At 42.9% G+C, this 21,931-nt stretch overlaps 1 protein-coding gene across 20 annotated transcripts in view; it reads right to left on the reverse strand.

The window, feature by feature from the left end:
- MAGI1 (membrane associated guanylate kinase, WW and PDZ domain containing 1) overlaps positions 1–21,931 on the reverse strand; it is a 330,591-nt gene that overhangs the window by 21,182 nt on the left and 287,478 nt on the right. For all 20 annotated transcript variants that reach the window (XM_058845495.1, XM_058845492.1, XM_058845491.1 and 17 more), the window contains 3 exons: positions 15,795–15,826; positions 9,031–9,247; positions 542–633 (listed from right to left, as the gene is read on the reverse strand). In XM_058845495.1, the coding sequence (XP_058701478.1) occupies positions 542–633; positions 9,031–9,247; positions 15,795–15,826 (341 nt within the window). The remainder of the gene's footprint in view (positions 1–541; positions 634–9,030; positions 9,248–15,794; positions 15,827–21,931) is intronic.

The following is a 21,931-nucleotide window of genomic DNA, read 5'->3' on the forward strand; positions in this document are numbered from 1 at the left end:
ACACTTGTCCACCAACTCAGTCTTGGTTTATCTTCAGAGAGTTCTGTGGAATTACTCTAGCATGAGACAAATTCATGGTCTCTCTTCCCATAAATGAGCAAAATAATTTTGGCAGGGGAAAACATGGAAATTCATGCTGCCACCATCTAGCTGTGACCTGTGCAGCACAGGAAAGGATGACACCTCCCACAGGCACTGGATTTATGGTAAAGAGATTAACTGAATTCAAGGAGAGAACTGAGCATTCTGAGATCTGAGAACCTGGCATCCTAAGATCAAAATACTTGCAAACATGACCAGGACATCCTGTCCTCAATGTCCAAGGACCTATGTTTTCATTTGGTTTACCATTAAAGTAGAAGGAAAAGCCAAACCCATTTCAGCTATGGAGTAGTGGGGTTAATTTGGAGGGAGGGTGGGGAAATGAGGATATATATAGTCCACTAACTATTTTAGTAGTGATGCTAAAATAGTTCTGCACATCTGCACATTCTATTGCTGTGTTTCTGAAAGATGTCACAAACCAAAACATGATACTTACAGGTTCTCCAGGCTCATTTCCACCTAGAATCCTAAATCCAAACCCTGTTTCCTTTCTCCATAGAAAGATATCCTGCTCTTGATAATCTGGAACTGAAGGGAAAGAAGAGAAACTATCATTTTTAATCAAAACACCACACCTTTTTACCCAAATCAGGACTACTCAGATGTATATAAAAGGATACGCTATGCAATTTTAACCTTTAAATAAGGTTGGAGACCAACTAATTTTTACATAAAACAGAGATATAACTATCAACTTATAGTTTTAAATACTAAAGGATCATTATTTAAATCACTATTAAAAGTTAGGCAGTGGTTTCTACTTTCTAGGTATCTAATTGTGACTTTCCCTTTATTTATCACTATAATATTTCCTTCTGTCAATATTAGCATCATTATCCAGTGCAAGAGCCTCTTCCAAGCCATCAATAAATAAATGTGTACAGCAGAGAATTATTCTGCCAGAAACAATACACCTGCCTCCTCTTTCATGGGAGACAGAAGAGCCAGTTGTTATGACTTCTACTGTTTAATTAACTTTCCCAAGCATAGTTTGCTACCTGTCTACCAACTCTGCTTTAAATAACTATGGGACAGATCCCCAGGTGGTGTAAATCAGACAGGCTCCACTCAAAACAACGCAGCTCTCCTCACTGGCTCGTGTGCAGGCTCTGCAAAAGCACTGAAGAGATAAAACCAGCTGGAAACATAAAAAAGCCCAACCTCACCTACTCATTAGTATGGAACACCAGCAAGGTTCTTACAATGAATATTACATACAGTGAAGTACTAACCTTGAAGCGCTGTTGAACAGCAATGTTTTATATTAACTTACTCATGCTTGCTTTCATCCCTTTCTTAAAAATGCAAGACTAATTGCTAACATTATATCATATCAGAAGACAACTTCAGGTTCATTTAATATTTATTGGATAGTATCTATAACATTGACTAATTTTGTAATGATCCCCTCCCAAAATTTATAATTAATGATAATAAAAAGCTGTTGCTTTACCAGTCAGCTGCCTATAACTTCAGCAAAGAAACCCAAGTATATAGCTCAGGAATCCAATTTAAGTAAGTGCCTACTCAGACACCAGATGCAGCACGTTTAATGAAACATCATCTAGTTTTCTGTATCTGTGAACAGGTTGTTTTCCACTGGCATCAATGGATGTCAGATTGGGCCCTAATTGGATTTTACACTGTCTGTGCTTATTGTGCAAAAATTTGGGTCTGCTCTGGTGCTTGTCAGTGTTAAGACTTTTGGTTAACTCTGAGGGTTTCTCTTCAATGAGTTAAAATATGACATGCATTGAAGGACTGGGAATACTAAAAATTAAACGAATAGGAGGTGAATGGTAAGGTACAGACGTCTGCTTCGACACTTTCATTTAAGCTGGCTTTACAGATAATATTTTTACATTTTAATTACCTGCAATTATAAGCTACGCTTAACACCCGTGCCCTCACTGAATTAGAGGCTGATTTTTGTCTAGACACAATTACAGAGCGCTGGGGTGATGAACATGCCGGGTGCCTGTGTGGCTCATCTCCTCTGGCTGAAGGCAGCTCGCCACGCACAGACGTGCAGCACAACAGAATCCAGACAATGAATTAATTGCTGTTTGTCACTGCCTTCAGCAAGGGGAGCGTGACAAGCAGACACAGTCAGGAGTGTCTCTCAGCCCTTTGCAGGCTGTTTTGGCAAAGGCTGGCCCCAAACAATTAATAGTGTGTGCTGGATCTGTCAGAGGTAAAGCGGCTTCTGCAGAGAGCTCGGGCGTGGGCCCGTGTCCTCGGCGTGTCTCAACACCTTCCCATTTGTCACCCCTCCAGTCTCACTGAGCGGTGCCGTATGGCCCTGGTTTGGGTCCCAGCTACACAATTAACACTGCTGGAGGGAACAGCAGGCCAGGCTGGAGCAGCCGTGTCAGACCAAAGCAACCAAAAAAGACAGGTGTGCTCCCAAAGAAGCCAGCTCTTTCACACAGCGCTTCTCCCACTGTGAGGATTTCAGCGAGGTGGAACACAGATACAACAGACATACAGACAACACACCTTTACACAGAATGAGTACAAAGCTCCTTTTACCACTTCTTGCAGCAGCTCTGCAGGGCAGTGATTCACTGGCACAGCCCAGAACACCCACTCACCCCCAAGCTTCAGAGGTGAGACCCTCTGAGGTTCAATACTGGAGAATTATTTTAGGTTCTCCCATTATTCAGTTGGACTTCAGAGGAGCCACTTTCCTTACTCAAAGGGAACATGGTGCTGCTGAAACTTTGTTGAAAATGAATGAAAAATGGCCTTTAGGAGTCATTCACTGCAACCTTGCACCTTGACTGATCTCAAGCATGTCTGACTCTGATAAAACATGTACGTAGCCCAAATGGGTAAAATTTAACAGCAGTGTGCTCGTCCCAGATGAAACCAGACCATTTGGAGAGCAGTGCCAGAGTGGTAAGAGGAGCTCTATGAATGCCAGGAGAGGTGGGTGATGCAGCCCTGTTGATGAGACACAGGGGCAAACTCATGAAGGAAACAGGAACACGACACACCCGCCCCCAGACGCCTACACCCTCCAGCCTGGACAGCAAAGCCAGGCTTTGCCCCTCGGTGGCTAAACCTGGCATATGGCCCTGCCAGCCCTGCCAGACTCCCCTGGTGATGCAGAGCCCCCCGCCACAGAGCAGCAACGACACCAGAACAAGACATCACAAGACACAGATACATTCTCAGCACAGTCTTACATTCTCCAAAACTCGTGGAATTGATTTCTCTCTCTCTCTCACCCTTGCTCAGTCCAGTTGCAGGTGAAGGTGACATAGCTGTAATATTAATTTTACAATTTTGCAAAGCTTAATGTATCTGCTTTCTTGTTAGTTCATTTAATTAATTGTGACTTTATGGGTCATGTTAGGCTTGCATGCACAATTTGTTAAGGTTATAGCTACTATGGATTATGACATACTAAGTTTCACATCTCTGCACGTGTCTGTGCACATGTGGATATAAAATACACACACATATGAATTTACACATTTATGCACATGCATGCAGGTATATTTTAAAAACGTTTTTTGTCCTTAGAGGAAAAATTTCTGTGAGAATACAAATATACTTTTCTACAAAAAACCTGTCAACATCATGACATGAGTTAGTTTTCCAAATGGAAATATCTTTGCCTAATGTTAAAAGAAATTCTAAGTACATGGTGATGAACAATGAACATAGTGCTTAATTACAGATCATATTAATCAAACTTTACTATACCAACTTTAACATGTTATATAAAATAAAAATCTGCCTAATGTGACATCAGTTTCAACATAAGATGGATTCAAGAATGATCAGTGTGAGTTTGCTTTAGTCACTGGCTCATTTGAGGCAGCAGCACTTTCAGTGACTCATAGCTTGGCAAAGCACAAAATGTTTAAGGCCCAGATTCAGCAAAGTATATGAGGACAAGTCTGAAATTAGGAGTGGACAGTCTCACTGAAGCTGTTGCAGAGTTTCAGAGTTGAAAAGTCCTGCAATTTAGCCACAGATCTCATAAGGCTCCATATTTGCAATAAATCCATTTTCTAAACTATCCCACTGCAGGAAAATTCATTTGTTTTTTCTCTTTTCCCTTTAACCAAGCCTTTGTGGTGGCATGGAAAGCTTTTGAAAGACAGCTTCAGCAGGAGCTCTTGACAAGATGAACAAGCTCACGCGACGTGCTGGGACTACCACGGTCCCTTTTAGCAACACATTCTCCAAGGGCATGGATACATCTGTGAGCCCCAGAGTATCACTGCAACTGTTTGTCTACTATTAATATAATGAAAGGACATAACCCTTCCAAAGGGCTTCTACTAAACATCATCTTTCAACTCAGTCTGATCAGAAGCTGGCTGCAATTTTAGGAGTATTTTCTATTTTAAGGGAAAAGTATCTAATGTTTGTGTTATTGTACAAATATTTTTAGTTCTATCTAACTGCCGATGAGCGAACATGCTAGGGTCAAGACTTGTTTGTATTATTTTGATTAGATTTGGGGAGAGAAAAATCCTCCCAAACAAATTGTGTGCCTGAAAATAAAATTCAAATATTAATGATAACTTCGAATATTTTAAAAGCTTTAAAAATTCTCTATCTTGTTCTGCTTTACTTTTAATTAAATGCTTAAGCCCTTCAAAGGGATTCATTAACACATCTGCAATTCAGATTAATTCATTTTGTCACTGCTGTTTTGACAGATGGCCATATGTAGGATACAGTATTTTGCAAAGCAATCAGGCCACATGAGAAAAATTTGACAACAGATTGTGTTAATCTTTAAGGAAGTTTAATAATACATTGAAAAGCAAAAAGCGTATTATAAAAATATATTTCAATAAAAGAGCGCGAGGTTTCCGAATTGTGGTTCTCTACTAAGCCATTCAATTGCTGTTTCTCTCTCTGAGTGCTCTTCAAGTGTGTCATTCCTGGATCTTGGAACTGCTTCAGCTTTCAAACCTTAAGGGTTTGTCCTTCTCTCTGATTCATGTACACAACTCCCACGAGCAGCAATGAGCTACCCATAACGAGGAGCTCAGGCAGCTAAAGCTCAGCACCAGCGAAGAGTGCATTTGTTACCACCACCAAATGCTGTTTTCACATCCGCGCAAAGCCGGCTGTTCTCAAACGCCTTAACCCGGCAAACACTGGTGACTCTGGGCCAGACTGCAGCACGGCATCTGAGCTCAGCCTGAGCCTTAAAGCATACCTTTGGGTTTACAGCCTGGAAATAAGCTCCCTTGGACCCGAGCCCAAACACTCAGCACCTTGCAGGGCTGATCCCCTCACCCCAGGGAGCTCCACATGAAGGAACTTTAACCCGCATTTGTGGAATAAAGTTGCAGTTCTAATCTGCTTCCCCTCAACCAGAGTCCTGAAACAGTGATGGAGCCTTTGCTTAGCTTTGCATTACTAATTCTAGCTTAATTTTTATTCTTTTTTTTTCTTCCCCTAAACAAGCAACATCTGTGGCTCTCCCCCGCAGAAGTGGAGCACTTTCTGGTATTAAGATGCATTGGGTAAATCATAGAAACACATGCTTTTACACAATTATGGGTTAGCTGGTGCTTTTCAACCTAATTGTGCTCTACCAATGACTTCAGTGAGACAGGTCACATAAGGCAAATACAGTCTTTTTTTAATGAAATACTCATCCAAAGACAACTCAAGAAGAGGAGGAAGGAATTTTACAAATTCTGAAAAATTCAAATGCTGCCTTTGCTTTCTGTGTCTACATTCTTATTATTAATGTAAGTAACAGTGGGATGTGCTCCCAGAGAAAAAGGCAGTAGGTATTCATTACAGATTCAGTACTTCTTAGAAATATCTTGGAGAAGAGGAATTCATTTATTGAATAAAACCTCTTTTCAATATTATTTTTAGATAAAAAATAATCTGTCTGGGCTGGAGCTCATGAATTCATCTTCTTGTGTCAACTGCACTTGAAAAATTGCACTATGCTCTTTTTATGCTCAACAATTTCAAAAATGGGAAAAATAAAACACTTAAGATGACCTAATGCTCTAAAATTCTGTCCTTTTTAAATTCATCATATACTTCAACACAAAGGCTTGTTGCTGTTTTTTCAGTCCACTTGTTGAGGATTCAAAACCCTGTCTCTCAAAAGAACATTTTATAACCCTTTCCAGGCTTTTTAAAATTTAAGGCCAGTAACAGAGGACAAGCCCTGGCCTGAGCGGCAGAAGAGCTGTGCTGGGGCTCCTCAGGTAGTGGAGCCTTCTAGAACTCACCAAATTCCCTGGTAACTGGATGTGTCACCCACCCTCAGTGCTGGCACTAGGGTGACATCCTCCTGCTATGCATAAGATACTCAGTTCTGCTCACACCTCCATCAGAAGGCTGCAGAGAGAGTCACACCCAGCACCCAAAGCTGAGGATGTCATTGGAGATGCCAGTCCCAAAGCCTGAGGGAATGGGTGCTCAAGTAAAGAGAAAGAGAAGACATTTCCCCACCAGCCAAAGGTGGTACTGGAGTTAAACCCAACTGCAGCTGGGTAAAAACACAAAGAACAGCACAGGTAGAAACTGGAGTCCCCAGGGAATGGTTTATCCCATCACACTCTGATGCTCAGTGTCAGCAGAGGTCCCTACAAATGACCATGCTTGGCAATGCTGGGAATGAGCCTCAAAGGGATGGTTCAGGTCCATAACAAAGGGAAAGAAACACAGGGCTTTACCCCAAGCCCCCAGGGCAGCAGAGACAGGTTTCAGCTGTGAACCACAGACTCTGCTTATGAGACTGGTGATAAATAAGGGCTCGGTGAGGGAAGGAGGAGATGACCACTGACCTCAAAGTAAAACCACCAGTCATGCTTTGGGATTAGACCATGAAAGTAGACAGAGCACATCCAACTCAATTTTTCACTTATCTTTCCTGCTTTTCTTCACATTTCATTACCCACAGCAAAGCCATGTCACCAGCTAAGAGTGCAGGTTAATCCCCAGGGAATGTGTTTCACTCAAGCTTAGGGTTGGAAATTCATAGGCTCTTAGACACTTCTAATGGTTTAAAAGGAGATATGACAATATCACACTTCTACCATTCTCCAAAAAAACCCTATCAATGAAACCAAGAAATCTCAGAAACACCTTCTGGAAGGGAACAGCAATGGGATGAAAAGGTCACTGATGTTGAAACAGGTCTTATCTGGTGGAAGAGGCAGGAGACAAGGACTGAAGCAGTAGAAGAGGATCAGCCCCACTACAGAGATGCTGGACTATGGAGAGGTGAGACAGGGAAGCTGAAGGGGTGCAGCAACTGTCTAGCAACAGGCCCAAGCAGTGAGGATTGTGGCACAGGGTGGGAAACCAGCAGGTCAAGAGACTGAACAGGTCCCTGGAAGGGCTCTAGTCCCAGCCAAGGACAAAAGAGCTACAGGATAACTGCAGCCATCGAGGAAAGAGGGAGGATTTAGCACATGGTGTTGGAGGTGACACAGAAGGGCCACTGCCTGCCTGTGCACTTCAGGGTTTCCCCAGCTCAGTCTTGGGTTTTATCAGGAAAGACAGGCAGGAGTTAAGGCTGCTAAGCTGATACTAATGACTTATTAGCATGAGTTAAACAGTTAATTAGAAATTAGCTAAGTAGCTGCAGGGGGCCAGAGGCAATGGCAGCACAGTGGCAATGGGAATCACTCGGACTGGGCAGCAGGAAGGCCAGTGCCATGGGACACTTGTCCACCCAGGCAGAAGAAGGAGGAGCTCTGCCCACAGCTCTGCAGGGCTCAGGAGCTGCTGTCCCTCAGCTCTCACCCCTTTTTCCTATTTCAGTGAGCCGCACGTACAAGTTCTGTCACTGCACTCTGCAGATCAGCCAGGACCGAGACTTCTCTGGCCCGAGAACCTCCAGGGTCAGTACACCTAATCCCTAGGAAAGGATGGGAGGGGAAGCAGTGCACAAAAGCAGAGACACCTACAAACTGCATTGCTCAGACGTTCAATCCAAAGAGATGCATCTTCAGCCAAGAAACTGTGACTCATGATTTAATTTTTCCAGGATAGAAGACTTCAAAGTGATTCATTTGGTCAGTAAAAAAAAGTCCTACCATTTTTCATTCTGAGGTAACGCTTAATTTCTTACTGGTTTCACCAATTTCCAGCTAGCACAATAAAATCAAACTGCAGGTGATACTCTCAGAGCACTAAGACTTTGAAACTTCCTTTTCTGTAACTAAAGGAACTGCTGCCTTTCAGAATGAACATAATGCTCTAACTCTTTAAGAAGCTTTTACAGATTTGATCATCTTCAGAAGCGCAATTAAAGCAAAGCCAATGTGTTTATTTTGTTTCCCCAAGAAGAAACTGATTGAAACCACATTTATGGTCTTGGAACAGAGTCAAAACCCTGCTGAATTATTAGCCAAGTGTGCAGATTATTAATTGCCATAAAAGCCACTTACAATATGCATTTAATATCTGTATTGTTAAAGTGTCCACTCTGGTCAAAGTAAAATGGCTCAGCTGGATTTTCTCCTCCCCAGAGTGAGGCTGAAAAGCATCTGATATGAATTTCAGCAAACTAAATACTTCCCCTCCTTACTAAAATTCCTATGCATATCAGATAATGAGTCTTAACCTCAAAAAAGAGTTTAGGATCTGGATAACAAACTTGAAAATTCTCCTCCAGCCTAATTTAAAAGCACAATAAAAATACAGGGGAAAAGACAGTCTTCAATTTTAAAGGGATTTTTCACATTAAGCTTTGGTCTAAGTGCCCTTTCCTAGAGACGATCTAAATCCAATCCTCATGAGAGAGCAAACTGCAGCTCTACCAAGTGGATCTCATTGACAGATACCAAATTAACCAGCAGAAGCCTTACATTTCCAGCAGAAACCTTAAAGATTCAGCTCTTTGCAAAGAAAATACGCAGGGAGCAGCTGCCGGAGCCGTAGCCTTAGCAACTACACCTGCTTCATACTCACGTCGGCTTTCATACATGCTCCTGGACTGGGCCCAGATTTTGAATGGATCTGGCTTTTTCTGGCCAGAAGTGTCCGGCTGGTCGGCGGCCGGCGCCTCCGGGGCGACGTAGTCTGGCAGCACCTGGGTGCTGTGCGCGGGGGACGCGGTGTGCCCGCTGCGGTGGCTCGAGACGCTCTGCTGGGAACTGTTTTGGCTGTCTTTCCTTTCAAGTGGTTGCTGTAAGGAAGAGAGCGAGTGGAAAGGGAGAGAACAGACGGTTATTGGTCGCTGAGTGGGTGTTTTCCATCAATTTTTCTCTCTTCTTTGATCAGGCTTTTCTGCGTGCACATAAGTAAATGTGTAAGTCACAGTTTTGCTGCTACCCAGTTAATGCTGGGTACAGTTAAATTACCTGGTGACATGTTCTGATAGGCAGACTGACAGAAAGAGATAAACAAAGTAATTTATCATTTTAAAAAAGTGTTTTTCCAACTCACAATAACACAGATCTAAATCTCATTACAGGTTACTAGTTTCAGCGCACTTATTTTTTTCTGAGTTAAGGCAGAAAATCTCAACAACGTTCTATTCAGATAACATTTGGGTCTAACTTGAGCCTGAAAGAAAATGGAAGAACTATCAGATTTTACTGTGAAAACTCAGACTGTCCCTCAGAAACAGATTCAAGCACAGCCCTTACTATGCAAGATCACTTTCTCTCTGCAGCTCTTGCAATTCCCCACATTACAAGTGTGTGGACAACAGAGTGCCTCTTTAATGGCTCTGCTCCCCAGAGCATCCAAAGGACTTCTGCAGACCTTAACAAATGTGAAAATGTCTATTTGAAGTTTGGTTTGTTTTAATTAAGTATATTAAAACAGGAAAAAATGCATCCATCTAAACTCAGGGCTTATTCCAAAGTGGTGTGTCAAGAGTTCTGACTGCTTACTATTCAGCTAAGCAGGGTATACAGTTCATAACTCAAATTCACCACTGTGTGCTCAAATGAAGCACAGGTCACATTTGCATTGCCAGGATTTGTACTACTCAATATGCAGCAAAATCCTCAACAAGAGCTCCCCACACTGTGCAGCAAATGCTTTTTAATGCTCTTTTGAGATGAACCTTGGATTGCCACCAAGGTTGAGTGCCATCTCCCACCTGCTCTGGAACAGGGAACTGTGTTCCCAGAGCTGCTGTGACACAGAGAGTGGCTGGAAAAACAGCATCCCACAGGTTGTTTTTCCAGCATCCACTATTTCCCACCTAAAAAAGGTCAGCTACTCACACCAATAAACCTCAGGTGGAAATTTAAGCCTCCTGCTGGCAGAGGGAATCTGAAAACATTGCAGCAGAAATCCGCGCTTTCGGGTACTTCTCTCTAGGAACCCCAGCTGGGGAAGGGAGAGGAGCCAGCAGCAGACACAGACTGGATCAGCACGGGGGACTCACTGGCCACAGGTCTGGCAGCCCTTGGCTCCCTCTGAACACAAGACCCCAGGCAGCCAATGCTCCATCACAGAGCAGCTGAATTAACTACAGAGGAGAAAGTAACCATAGAAAGTACCCTCCTTGAAAGTCTTAAAAAACCTCAAAAACCCAGGTAAAATTATTGTGAGGTTGCACATTCTTCAGGTTTATGCTGAGAAAAAATCCCAGCTTCAACAGCCCAAATAATGTTGACCTCTCAGCCTTGCATTTGAGCTGTTGTTCCACCACCAGCATCTTTTTAAAGGGTATCTCGATAGACTAGAATGTGAAATTGCCTTTGTCCTTTAAAGCAATTTTGAACAAAGCTTACCTGCTGTGATTACTTATCTGCAGACCTTCAAATACAAATATCTGAGCCAATTTCCAACATTTTTGGCTTTTTAAGTGGTAAATGAAACTAATTCACATGTAGCCCTTCAATTTTTAATGAAGCCATTTTTAAACAGATATGCTGGGGATAATCAACTTAAAAAAATAAAAAAAATACATCTCTCGGTCCAGCCATCTGGATTGGTTTGTTTGGCCAAACTACTAAAATAACTACAAGCATCCTGTGAAACTTCAGGCCAGTCTCACTGGAAATAGCTGGTTATAGAATGTGGAGGACAGGGACTAAAATGTGAAGCTTTATTCAGCCCTTAGGGAAATAATGAGAACTCTCTGAAAGCTTTCTGATTTAAAAAGAAACAAAGTTTGGACTTCAAAAAGTGCTCTCACTTTGTGATAGAAAAGGTTTAAATTTTGAACAAACTGTGAATTCTGTTTTGCATTTGGATTGCAAATGGAAGTGCCAGCATATCTCAAGCAAAACTACCTCTAATTAAACTAGAGTTCCAATTGCAAAAAATAAGTATTTTTCAAGAAATTAGTTATAACCTCTACAGTGGGACTAGTGGTTTTCCCAAAAATAACTCCATCAAAAAGCCTGAAACATCTCTATTTGGGAGTCTGAGAGGGGACCAGAGCAAGGGGAACATAACCATGGTAATAAGGAATGCATGTAATTAAATTAATTCAAGATGACATTTATCAACTTTCATGTCACCAGAGGAGGCCAAAGAGGTTTGGGGCCAAACTTCTTTCCACATGTTGCAGCAGCTTCAGCATGTTGTACCCAGGAGGAATCGCAGGGGTCTGACCACCCTGCCATGGGCACTGCTCGGATGAAGTTTGTGTCTTGGTACACATAGAGCTTTCCCAAGAGGGATGAGCTGACCAAATGCCATCAGAAGGATGGCTGGTCCCTCTCCCCCTTGTGCCCAGCTTTAGGACCAATGCTCCTGGGTCTGAATCTTAGTGCCCAGCTTGCTCAGCTCACACACATGGGTAGGAAAGCAGCAGATGAGCACAGGGCCTGGCTGGTGACAGAACAGGAGGTTCTCACCTCACCCTGAGCTGCTGATCGTGGTTTTCAGTGTCAAGTAAAGCAGATCAGCTGAACTGTATTGACTTCTGTCAGGAGCTACCCAGAGCATGGGGCACTGAATGACCTGTGCCAGTAAGAGCACTCCTGATTCTTGAGAGATCTTCTCCAGAGCTGCTGATAAGCACCAGTGGCTCACCACAAAGACCTTTACCAGATGTGGCTAGACATCAAGGCTATGGTGGCTACCTCGAGTCCATTTAGGCAGACTGCACACTTAAATACAGGTGATGGGATGAAATAATCACCTTGCTACTGCTTTACAGCCAGGACAAAATAAATACATGGGAAGCTGGAGCTTCTCATGCCCTACCCAAACTCCTGGGCTCTGAATGAAGAGGGATGTCTTGTAGAGACTCAAAGTAGAACTGATTTCTCTTCCTGACAAAAAGAGGACTTTGGCAGAGCCCCTGCCAATAAGTGCTGCTTGTCCACCAAAAAATGTGCCAAATCTCTTGTCTGGGACTAGCTGTACATAGGAATTGCAGTTCTGGTCACAGGTCAGCTATGCTGACAATGCACTTATTTAAATCCAAAAGAAAAAAATCAGATTTTTGGAAGAGCTTAGCATTTTATCCCCCCTGCAGTGATCCCATCTTCTGATGATCTAGTTGCAGATTTTGTGCTGTGGAGCTTTTTGGAGAAGCTGGTCCTGGCAGCGACACCAAACTGAACTGGAAGTAGGAATCTTTGCCCCCTTGTGGAGTATTTTGATGCAAGCAACAAGGAAAAAAAAAGAAAAAAAAAGTTTGTTTTCATCCATGTCATACCAGGACCATTGCAGGGGAAAATGCTATAATAGAGAATTCTCATGCTTAAAGTGTGTATCTCTAGATGTTCAATACAAAATATTATCCATTTTTATCTAAAAAGCAATCAATGGGAAATAAAAAAAAAAAATAAAAAAAAAAAGGAGCAGCACACAGAGCTACTGGGAGCATATCCTTGGTGAGGGGAAAGGGAATAAAGAACTTGGAAATGTCCAGTCCCATGTATGGCTGGAAAGGGTTTTTTTTTCACTAATTTATCTCTTTCACCAAGGTTGAAAAACTCTCCTTAATATCTGAGAAGAGCAAAGCTTGTCAGAAGATACACACAGACTGACAAATACAGCCCAGCAAACTGAGCTGAAGGCATTAAAACTTCCCAGGCTGTGCCACAGCCCCAGCACCAAAAAACCTCTCCACAGCTTTAACACCTCACCACAGCCTGGAGGTACCAACAGCTTGAAGTTGGCCTTTGGGGAATGCAGGACTGGGGGCTGAGAACAGAAAACAGGACTTGTTAAGGAAGAGCAGCCACTGTCAGTAAGTAGAGAATGTGTCTGGGCTTTGGGAAAGGATATGAGAGAAAGAGAGAGGGCTCATCTCCTGAGCATAGCAGGAGAGGATGGACACCTGAGTCGTGACTTCCCTGATGCAGCAGAAGAAACAAAAAACAAGCATGAGTTAAGATCAAAGCCAACTGCCCCCAGCCTCGATGTGTGCTGTCCTCTAACTGCAGCTGGTTTATTATACTAGGAATGCTGGAAAACAGTCCCTGTGCACCGAGAACAGGGGGGAAACGGGCAGCACATCCCCCCAAGCCCCACAGCTGTGCTGTGCTGGGGACAGCCCCTGGCACACGGCTCTGACGGCAGCTCCTGCATTCACCCCATTGCTGCCAGTGCAGCAGCAAACTGCGGGTCCCTGGGATTCAGAGCATCCCTGGTAAACACGTGGGCAGAGTTCAGACATGGTATCCCAGACAGGAACTGTGCCAGCAGGGCAGGCCTGGCTCTTGCCTGCCCTAAGTGGGAATCCTCACGGCCAAGAAGGTCAGGCTGGACTCCCTGCTGCCTGCAGTGGAGAAGCAGCCCTTCAACAAACCAAAGGGCAGTGTTAGACACCACCACTTCCCTGCTTCTGACTGTCACCTTGGCCACATGAGCTCTGGGGTTGGTGTAAATCCACCCTGGACTGCACACAGATGCCCCAAGGCACTTTGCTCCAGGTTTCCATGCTCAATCCCCACAGGTCAGCGATGCCCGGGGAGGAAGGAGCGGCCGCTCAGTGAAGCTGCCGCACGATGCTGCAGTGAGCACAACATCACTGCTAATTGCGCTGCCAAGCACCCCGTGTGCAGCCAGGGGAACGGGAGGCTCTGCTTTTTGGAAATCCTGCGCTTTAGAGACAACAGCACCACCTAGGACCATAGGAAAAATTACTGAAGGAACCCTGAAAAGGCTTGGGAGAGGCACGCAAAAGAATGTCAGTAGAGACAGTAGAGAGAAATCTGCTGTTGCACAGCTACACCTGTTTGTAAGCAGCCTCTTTGTTCACCAAGGTGGCATTATCCTGACATGGATTTACATGCTGCTCAGATTTTCACTGTGCACAGCCGTCAACCAGAGAGGTGCCTGACACAGCGAGATCCCGCTTCACCTGATGCCAAACGTGTGTGTGGCAAAGCGGGAGCATCCACGCTTTGGAAAGACCAAGGCTCGTGGATTAGGGCTGGTTTAATCACAGAAGTCATAGTCCAGATTGCGTGCAGCCAATCCTCCTCTGAGCGGGGGAGAAAGTGGAGGCAGAGAATAGAAACGTGCCAGGCACGTCTGTATTTTACACACTCTCTTCTGGTTCACCGAGGGCTGCAGTAACCCCGCGTGTGACAGCAGCGAGCGGGCAGGGGCTGGCAGGGCTGTGATTTGCGAGGAGCACACCCCGCACTTCTGCCTCCCAACATTAATGTGAGCTGACAATGGTAGAGGCCTGGGCTCACATGACTTTAATCAGTGCTGCCCTAAGCCATCAGAATCACATTAATTATTTCAGGGCTTTCTTTTTGGATGAGCAGAGAGCTCGCATTAGAAGCAAGAGCCTTCTGCTCAGCCACTTCCTAAACCTCTTGCCCAGGTTTGCAGCGAGGTGGGCTGTGCCCAGCTGCAGGTTTTGGCACCACCAGAGACTGTTGGTGAAGTTTCACACCATCTTACAGCACGGCAAATACCTCACTTGCTTTACCTCCCCAACGCTCCTGGCAGATAATTTTGTCTCTCCCCAACTCTCAACAGATAACTGCAAACTTTCAGGCTTTAGGTATTTCATTCCCTTTAAAAATAAAACATTGCTTTTTGTTGCATACAAATAGCACATTAATTTCTTCCATAATATCATTCATGAAGCTTTAATGATACTTTAGATCACAGCTTCTGGGCTGCTAGCTAAGATGCTAAGATGTTTCCAGGTAACAGCTTTACATGGAAATACATTCTGGGGGACACAAAAATATTGTTCTGTTATTGCTTTTTTAAAAAATGAGGAATCTTATAGCTGCAGGACAATCCTCCTCAGTACAGAAATGCCTCCAGAGCAGGCTCTCGGACAGCTGACTGTATTCCCTGGAACTGTAACCATGCTCTGATCATGCTTTGTCTCTCCCGACAAGGTGCATGCTTTCCCATTCTGTTAATAATTCAGCCAGGGTTCTCAAGAAAACTCAGTGAGTTAATGGAAAAGGTTAGTGCCTAGGAGCACCCGACAGGAATTGGTACCCGGCAAGAAGGTGGAGCCTCCCATCTTTCCAAAAGGAAACAATAGCTTTTTTTTTTTTCCTTTTTTTTTTTTTTGGTAAGTTAAACGACAGAGAAGCTCATCTGTCAGGGAAACGGATCTGTAAACCTGAGGCTTTATTTGCAAACAAGTCCCCCTTCCGTACTACATCTCCCTCTCATCTCCCCCATGCAGCAGGAGCCGTGCAAGGTAATCATGGTTGCAACAGAAAGACAACTTGAAACAATCGAGACCCAGAAAGCAAACAAGCCAAACTCATGCTTTTTTTCATTTAAAGCAGACAAACAGACAGAAATAGTAGCTGAAAAGTGCTTACCGACTTTGGGCTCTTCTTTGGGACTGGCAGTCCTGAAAAATGGCAACAAGGGAAAAATAAACATTAGCATCAAGCGTTACCTTCCCTTAAAGAAAAATCCCTAGGTGCATCATCCGAAGGTAGCCATCTGCAGAGTCATGTCAGCTTTCGCTCTGGCATCGGAGTTACCAGTCTGTTCATATCGAATCAAAGCCCGGCGAGAGGCAGCGGCAGCGGGGGGAGAGCTCTCCCTGCATTAGCTATGCTGACTTGTGCTGCAGAGCCGGGAGGCTGCGAGAGAAACCCACAGCCCTCAGCGCCTGCCTGGGCAGAATCTCAAATGCTCCCCTGGATTACAGGAGACTTAGCTCACAATTAAGCTGAGGCTCTTTGCTTTTGACGCGATGGCTCGGCGATTCTGATCGGACCAATCGCAGCGGCGCAGGGGGAACAGGTTGATTTTTTAAAAAGTATTTCTCTAGAAATTGATTTTGATTTTTTTTTTTTTTTTAAAGGGAAAATGTGCATTGGGCTTGAGCCGAGAGGTGTGGGCTGGGCGAAGGAAAACAAAAGCATGAGGAAGAATAAGCTTTTCTCCCTAAAATTATGAATGTTACTGGCAAAACACATGTTTTCCTTCCTGTCCATCCTCAGTGTAAAGCTTTGAAGCCTGAGGTTTAATCTGTTGGGTACAATTTCAGAGAGCTGTGGCTTGAGAACAGCACTACCCCTGACCCCTGGGGGGATGCCAGGGAGCTTGGAGAAGGGGGGCTTACACGGATTGCAGGTGATGTAGAGGAAAAAAGGAGGGCACCAGGAAAGGTTTTTTCAAGGATAATTTTGCATTTTGAAGCAGCCTCTTACTCAGTCTGTGATGAGCAAGAGAACTCAAGTGAGATTTCAATCAACTACTTGTGCATAGAGCCCAGTTGCCAGCAGCAAAGGAGACACTTGTCTGGGGATTTAGCTACAATGCAGGAAAAGCTCGTTCTTGGGGTCAGGACCTCCCTTTTTCTCCCCGCTGTTGGAAGAGAGAGGAAACCCCCCATATTTTTCTCTGCGTGACACTCCAGAAACAAACATAAACCAAAACACAGATTACACTCCACATTAAGTGCTCAGTAATTCAGATGTTTGAAATCTGCTTTTGTCTTTAGTATGTGATTTATGTGGCATTTATGCCGCATTACGTTATCTACTTGATGCATTTTGTTTATTCTAAACCCCATGCCCTCATCTAACTTTTACACAGAGAATAAAATAAGCTATTCAAGTGAATTACAAATCTGTCTAGGAAGATGCTTATTTTAAGGTAATTTGGGAGATGTTAGCACTGAATAGGGAAGATCCACAATTAAAAGTGATAATCAGAGCTCACTTTGGTGCTGCTCTCAGACTGGGATGAATACTGTAACGAGTATTTTAAATGAAATCTTTGCAAGCTTTTGAGGAATATCTGTACTCTGCATGTCACTCTGATGCATTCCCAGCCAATAGCTGATATCCCTCCAGGCACTGATTGATTGAGGGACAATGAAACATCAAACTGTTTGAACTAAACAATCAAGACTGGAGCTTCATTTCTGCTGACGGGGACTGTGTTTGTGTAATACCCTTAAAGAGGAAAACACGCATAACATTCGTGGCAAGTCACATTTTTAACAGGCATCATTTATCACAGAGATAAACACACAGATAGATTCTCCTCTCTCTCTCTCTCCCTCCTTCCACATGCATGCACACACGTTTACTCTCCCTTCCCAAGAGATGATCTTTCCTATTAAATCAATACATAGAACACATCCCCATGCACACACGCACCCTTGACAGACCAGCATGAGACAGAAAAGATTTAACAACATTTTAAATGTTTCCTCCAAAAAATAAAGCAGAAATGCAGATGAACTGCTGGGTGAAATTGTATCAGAATTCCGTCTATTGCATCACAAGCGTTAAATGCTAAAATTTAGTAAGTACGAACCACTGAACAAACCTTTCCTTCAAAGTTTGTCATTAATGCTGGCTGTTCCAACCCCAAAGAGACGGAAAACAGTTGAAAAATAATGGAAAACACATCAAGGCTATTGTTTGGTGGGTCCTTCAGAGGCCAATGAATCTTAGTGTCACTGCTCTGTGCCAGACTCTGCTGCAGAACAAGCAATAATTTACTTCTTACCAAAATAAGTGACTGCAGAACATGTTACAAATGTTGGTAGTTTTTCATGGGACAAACTTATAGTCAGGGGAATAACCTGCCTGTACACTTTCCTGTGAAAATATTATTTATTCATCTAATTAGGGTCTCATTTTAGAACTCCAGTTCCTGGCACAGCAGGCCAAATGAGCAAATGATAGCTATAATGGGGAGTTTTCACGCTCAGATGATGGAATGGATGCCGTATTTAACAGCAATGAACACAAAGTGCTTGAATAACCCCCAAATCCTGGGAGCTCCATGAGCAAGGAAATGCCAAGCTTTTCCAAAAAGCTTCTGGTGAAAACATTTCCCAAGCCCATGAATTTGGGACAGTGACAACTGCAAATTACAACACTGGCCTTAGGATTCCATTTACATGTCCCATCACTGCTCATGCCATGCCTTGCTAGGAAGCTCATCCTCCTGGCTGCCCCATTCTCTCCCAAAGCCTCACTGCAACTTTTTCAGAGGTAAATAGGTAAGTGCATCTTCTAAATTTGGGGGGTTTTGGAGATACAGATTAGAGAAGATGGAAGTGTCAAGCAATCACACAGGGCTGTTGTCACCACAGAGTTAACAATGTTTTAAAACAAATGAGCACATCTGGTAAACAATGTCAATATGACCTAAAACCCCTTGAATGGGCTCATTGTAGCTACTTACTAAATGTGCCTGGAATTAAATTAATTAGAAAACACAAATTACTTCCCTCTAAATAACAATGTAATAAAGCAACTGCTTAATGAAAAATATCAGTGATCAGTGAGCAATCCACAAGAACAAAAAAAGGGATTGTAATCAAACTAAATTCACAGACCCATCAGCAAAGCAAGAAAGACTTCATACGAGGTTAGTCAAAAATGAGTCAGATGCAGGGATCTAAATTAAACTAATTATCACAGAGATTATTACATTTATCTTAACAAAACCCTCTCCCTTTTCTCCCCAGTACTCCCTAAAGCTCTCTGTACAGCTGGCTGCATCCATCTGCTCAACTACATTTTGTAACATAGGGGGAAAAACGCAAATCATTAAGCAAGTTTTGTAGCATGACTTCAGCACTCTTCATGCACATGAGGAGCTGCACTTCTGTTGCATGACACTGTGTTATCTTGTGAGTGATGTGACCCATGAGTTAAACCCATAATTCAGCTTATTTCATATTATTTGTGTTAACTGTGCAGTCTTGAGTGGTAAAACTTTTGGGAAGCTATAAGTTTGCTAACCCTATTTATGATGAGTTCATGGAAGAACACAGGGGACAATACTTGACCCCAAGTGTTGCTGTTTCCAACAGGCAATTTTTAAAAGAACATTTTTTTTCCTCAATTCCTTTGTTTTTATACAACCTAAGTAACACGGGAAGACCACAAAACATGGCAAACTCTGCCTTATTGAGCATACACAGAATGCAATGTGTGACTACAAACCCACACCACAGCCTGGTTCTGGTGAGAGTTCAGAAGGCCACAAATGCCCCAAAATTGCCTAAATGGACACCAGATGCAACATGCCCTGTTCCACAGCCCTGTGTTTTAGAGATGGTGGGTCAAAATTACCTAAAGTTGAATCCTAAGGAAGACTTCTCTCGAGGCACTACAGGAGTCATGCAGTCAGCCCATCCCTACAGCTCGGACACGTGGAGGACAGATGCTCTGAATACTTTTCACCACACACACAAATCATATATTTCTGTGGGATTTCAACTCAAGCTGGAACAATTCAGTAGTTTACACAAGCCACCCATAGGACAAAGGCTCCTGGAACTGCTAAGAGCCAGTCTGGATGTCTGGCTAACACCTTATGTATGGCTTACAATATCTGTGTACTGCTCAACATTTTTCAGTTTTGGGGTTGTTTTGCACATGAGAGAGAAGAACAGCTGTTTCTAGATCTTCACTTCTCAGTGTTTCTTAACTCTTCCAACCTGAAGAGCTTATGGACCATCTATATCCAAGAGCAAAATAAGCCATAGGTGAGTTTAAGAGGAAAGGTCACCTGTTAGATTTTGTCCTCTTGCCTGTTACCGGCAGCCCAGAGTGCACCAGTGTTGAAAATTAATTGGAGATGAAGAAAAACACAAGAAAATAAAGATTTCGGACTGTGTCCCAAGGTTAACATTTACAGAGGAAACGTTTCTGCTTGGAAAAAAAAATAAAACCTTCAAGCTTTCTAAATAGCACTAACATGGTGCTGAATAAAAACCAAAGGCTGTATCAGAGAAAACAGACACTTTGAAAGATGAGGTTTAGGTAAAGCACCAGTGTCAGGGGGTGCACAACCATATACCTGGCATTGAACATTGATTGCTGCTTTCTGTGAGCAAAACAAGGAACTTTAAATAATTAAAGCTAATGGCCATTAGTGCTGCTGGGGGGGGAAGGGGACAGGAGATTGGTGGTGACAAAGCAATCACCTTGATTCTGCATGATCCATTGCCAAAGGATTTCTACTAAAGGACAAATACTATTTCAAAGAGTAGATGGAAATTCATCTTCTCCAAACCAGAATAATCTGCAGAAAAATGAAGAAATCCCCTGCCCTATCAGCCAAACTTTTCTGCTCGTCATTGTGATTTCCATAACAAGAGTGTCACTGCATTAGCAAAAAAAATTAGCTATGCAATACAAGCTTTAAACAAGAGAATAATTTACACTGCAGTAATAAAAAAAAAAAGCCCTGCCATAAAACAAGTTTGGTAACTACCAAAAGCAGTGAAAAAAGCTACATTTCTAATGCTAATACTTAATCCTAATGCCAAGAAAGCAATGTTTTGAAGAGATCATCTTGGGCATTATTAACCCACTGTCACTGATGAAAAGCATAATGAGGCATAGAACATTATTGTCATTAAGAAGAATTTCAGTTCTAGATGCTCTGATGATGCTAAATTTTATGAGGCTCCCTCATTTTTGGTTGGGATTATGAACAATTCCTTGCCATTAAAGTCTCAATCATATTTTCAGCATCCCAATTGATTTTAGAAGTGATAAAAAAGATATAGGCTAATAAAATTCTATTTAATTACTATGAAAATATAAATTTAACTATGCAGTAATATATATATATATATAAATATATAAGATAATTCCAAGACAGTAAGATAATAAAGAGATTGAGAATTAGTGTGACAATTACCCATCTAGCCTATGGTTGAAAGCATGTCAGCAGTTCTTGTATTTTTATTCTGAAGCTCATTAAATGAAGTGCTTATCATAAAGCTCAAGCTGTCGGAGTCATATGCTTAGATGAAAACCTTTGTTGATATTTAAACAAATATGTACATAGACATTAAAGTTCTGAAATCTCACAAATTCCAGGAGCTAAACACTAGAATTGGAAAGTAATGACAGACCTCCACGTTCTTACACAGATAAGGGGGTGTGTACACACGGTATTCAGTTTCTATTTTTCATACACATAAGCATTCATGTGTGGCTATCCATAAGGGCACCTAGCCTTTTCCAGAAGCCCACAAAATATGGATTTTGTGGACTCACAAGCTTTATTTCTGGAAACCCTCTCATAGTTTTTGGGGCATGACCATGGAGATGCTGAAGGGCAGCAGCACCTCCAGGCAACCCCAATGCCAGTCCAAACTCAGGAGAGAGGGTGACACTGGAGAGGAGAAACCATATTTTGCTACAGTCACATCTGTATTTATCCTGCCAGTGAGAGTGTTTGTCTTCAGACTTACCACAGCACTGCTACAAGGTGTAAATCCATGTGCTCAAGCTGTGTGGCTGATGGCAGATTCTCGTGTTCCATATCTGCTGAGCAGCTTGCACAGAGGCTCTTGGCATTAGCTGGGTGCTGCTTTTGATATGTAACACCCCTTAATAATGAGCTAGCATTTACAGAATGCTCAGGCAGATTCAGACCTGGGCAGTGCACATACACACATGGCACTACTAGAGGACAATGGTTTTATGGATGTTTTCACAAAACACAACTTTATTAT

The sequence above is a fragment of the Poecile atricapillus genome, chromosome 9 (assembly GCF_030490865.1).
Source record: "Poecile atricapillus isolate bPoeAtr1 chromosome 9, bPoeAtr1.hap1, whole genome shotgun sequence".
Lineage (NCBI taxonomy): Eukaryota > Metazoa > Chordata > Aves > Passeriformes > Paridae > Poecile > Poecile atricapillus.